Below are 3143 nucleotides of genomic sequence, written 5' to 3'. Positions count from 1 at the left end.
TGAACATCGGGGTACATAAGTTCTTTTGGATTGGTGTTTCAGGGTTCTTAGGATATACTCCTAACAGTGGAATTGCTGGGTCAAAAGGCACGTCCATTTTTAGTTATTTTAGAAAATTCCATACTGTTTTCCATAGTGTTTGTACCAGTCTGCAATCCCACCAACAGTGAACTAGGGTCCCCTTTTCCTCACAAACTCTCCAGCACTTATTTTTTGTGGCTTTGTTTATGATAGCCATTCTGACTGGTGTAAAGTGGTATGCCATTGTGGTTTTAATTTGCATCTCTCTGATCACTAGCGCTATTGAGCATCTTTTCATGTGTCTCTGGATCTTCTGTATGTCCTCCTTGGCGAAGTGTCTGTTCAACTCCCCTGCCCATTTGTTAATTGGGTTGCTTTTCTTCTTTGAGTGAAATCATGTGAGTTCTTTGTATATTTTGGAGATTAAACCTTTGTCTGAGGTATCACTGGCAAATATGTTTTCCCAAACAGTTGGTTCTCTTTTTATCTTGATACTGTTTTCCTTAGCCACGCAGAAGCTTTTAATTTTGATGAGATCCCATTTGTTTACTCTTTCCTTTATGTCCCTTGCTCTAGCAGACATATCAGTAAAAATATTGCTGCGTGGAGAATGAAACTACTTTAAAGGCAAGAAAAAAATTCTGTTCTTTCCTCTGGATGAGCATCACACAGATGAAATTTTGGCAGCAAATTCAAGGGCTGGCAGGTGTTCCAGGTTTAGCACTGTTTAAGATATCTCAGTGTTTCTTCAGTCTCCCTCAGGGTGAGATCCTAAGATGTCTCCTCACCTGAGACTACAGCTGTGTTAGTGTCCCAATCCCTTGGCCACTGCTAATGTCATCACATAGCAGGGTGCAGTGTGAGGGCACCCTTGACAACAGAAGTCCCTCATCCAACCTGCACTATGTTCCTATGATAACTGAACCAATTATATGCCTGGCACAGCCATCTACACACATTTATTCTTGAAGAATCTTGAGGTCAAAGCAAGTGTGTCAGCTGAAATGAGGTTCGTTTACCATCCCTAGTAATTCATCCCCATACATGGAGTCCCCTTTTATATGCTGTACATCAATACATTCAGTGTATTAGGTTCAAGTTCAGTGAACACCCAGCAAGAACAAATGTAGTGATAGTTTCCCATGGGTCTCCTGCAGACATGAATAGAGACAGAAAGAAATAGAGGAGATGGTTCGTCTGACATTAACTACAGAAGAACCAGGGGGCCTAATGTGCTCCCTCTCCTGCTCTCTGATTACAGCTACTTCACGTGTGCATGTAAACACAGATCCTGAGAGTGAGTATCAGGCTAAACAGGCAATGATGTACAGTTTTAATACAAAATTAGATCCACCAGCTGCAGTAATGGGAAGTGCTTCGAAGGACTTATTCATCCTGTAATCATTGGATATATAAAAATAATGTTGTTCATATCAATTGTGATTTTATTTACATCAGTTATTTTCTATTAGTGGTTTGTATAAAGCTTCCCATAATCAAATTCCTCAAATGTCAACATACTTAGTACCCAATTTCTACGTACATCTTTGACAAAGCATATGTGGTCAGGGCTGTGTTTCTTTTATATCCAAATATTTGAATCTGGATTTACTGTAGGGTCTAGAGAATAAAAACAAAATGAGGCAGTGAGGCTGCAGCATATTCAGTACCAAACTCTACTGAATGAACCCGACCTGGGAGCACAGTCTGCTTCTCTGTAGAGTTCACACTTCTGTCTCCAATGATACCCACAGATGCTCCACCTCCTGCAACACTGAGTCCATGTGCTCTAGGGTCACACTCTGTTCTGAGTTCATACTTTGATTGCTTTGTAGGGGAAACAAAATCAATTGTATCTTCCTGTGACATGAACAACAAACTTCTGCTCTTTTAATTCTCCCTCTATTTGTGAACATTGAATCCTCTCGGTGAGTTTATTATTGGTGAATTTCAAAGGCATAACCCATTTTTAACCCCTCTATTTTGTGAAACTTCACTCTCCTTGGACATGCAACATCTAGAACCTTGGGCATGTCAAACACTGGGACCTTGTACTTTATGACAATGCTCAATAACAGAGCTCCCTATATAGCAGGAAGACATGCAAATAGGGCCCCTCTGCTCATGAAAAGCAGCCCAGCCCTGACCCTGCAACTTTGGGACAGGAGCCTAGCCCAGGATTCCCAGGTGTCCCTTGTTCCTGCTCAGGACAGAACACAGACCCTTCACCATGGAGTTTGGGCTCAGCTGGATTTTCCTTGTTGCTCTTTTAAGAGGTACTTTATGGAGAAGGAAACACACTGTGTGAGTGGATATGACTGAGAGAAACAGCCGAAGGTGACAATTTTCTGATCTGTCATCTTTGTGTTTGCAGGTGTCCAGTGTGAAGTGCAGTTGGTGGAGTCTGGGGGAGGCTTGGTGAAGCCTGGGGGTGCCCTCAAACTCTCCTGCCTGGCTTCTGGATTCACCTTCAGTAACTATGCTATGGAATGGGTCCGCCAGGCTCCAGGGAAGGGGCTGGAGTGGATCTCAGAAATTAATAGCGACGGTGGTAGCACATACTACGCGAACTCTGTGAAGGGCCGATTCACCATCTCCAGAGACAATGGCAAGAACACGCTCTACCTGCAAATGAACAATCTGAGAGTCGAGGACACAGCCATGTATTACTGTGCGAGAGACACAGTGAGAGGAAGTCAGTGTGAGCCCAGACACAAACCTCCCTGGAAAGAGGGCCGGGCTGCAGGAGACACTCTGGACACCAGGGGGCGCTCAGGGCACACTGAGTTCAGGGAGCAGTTTGGGAGCAGCTTCAGATGGAATTAAGGGCTGGTTTCCTGGCAGATGTGGGATTAGCTCTCCACACAGCAATTTCCCTCTGTGAGCCTCCCTCCCTTCATGGCTCTGTGCTGACCTCTTCCGTATCTGAGTTACAGAGGCTTTTTGTCATAGGAGGATAATCCTCTCACATGCTCCAAAGTCAGAGAGATGCATGCATTTGTTTCCCTTTATAATAATGAAAGATCAATGAATCATCAAACCTCCTGACTCAAATCAGCTGAATCCAACCAGAGGCTCTGCTGGTCCCAACAGCCATCCCAGCTCCACACAGCTCAGTGTCC

The 3143-nt window shown here is 44.0% G+C and overlaps 1 gene segment (V, D, J or C); it reads left to right on the top strand.

The window, feature by feature from the left end:
* The first annotated feature begins 2185 nt into the window (after positions 1-2185).
* On the top strand, positions 2186-2847 carry LOC118997020 (immunoglobulin heavy variable 3-23-like). The segment is given in 2 exon segments: positions 2186-2297; positions 2396-2847. Coding segments are annotated over 2 exon segments (498 nt in total).
* The last annotated feature ends 296 nt before the right edge of the window (positions 2848-3143 follow it).

The sequence above is a fragment of the Sturnira hondurensis genome, unplaced genomic scaffold, assembly GCF_014824575.4.
Source record: "Sturnira hondurensis isolate 20B ecotype Veracruz unplaced genomic scaffold, ASM1482457v3 Scaffold0012092, whole genome shotgun sequence".
In the NCBI taxonomy this organism is placed as follows: domain Eukaryota; kingdom Metazoa; phylum Chordata; class Mammalia; order Chiroptera; family Phyllostomidae; genus Sturnira; species Sturnira hondurensis.
The sequence above is the reverse complement of the archived record's forward strand: the minus strand, read 5'-3'. Positions and strand labels throughout refer to the sequence as shown.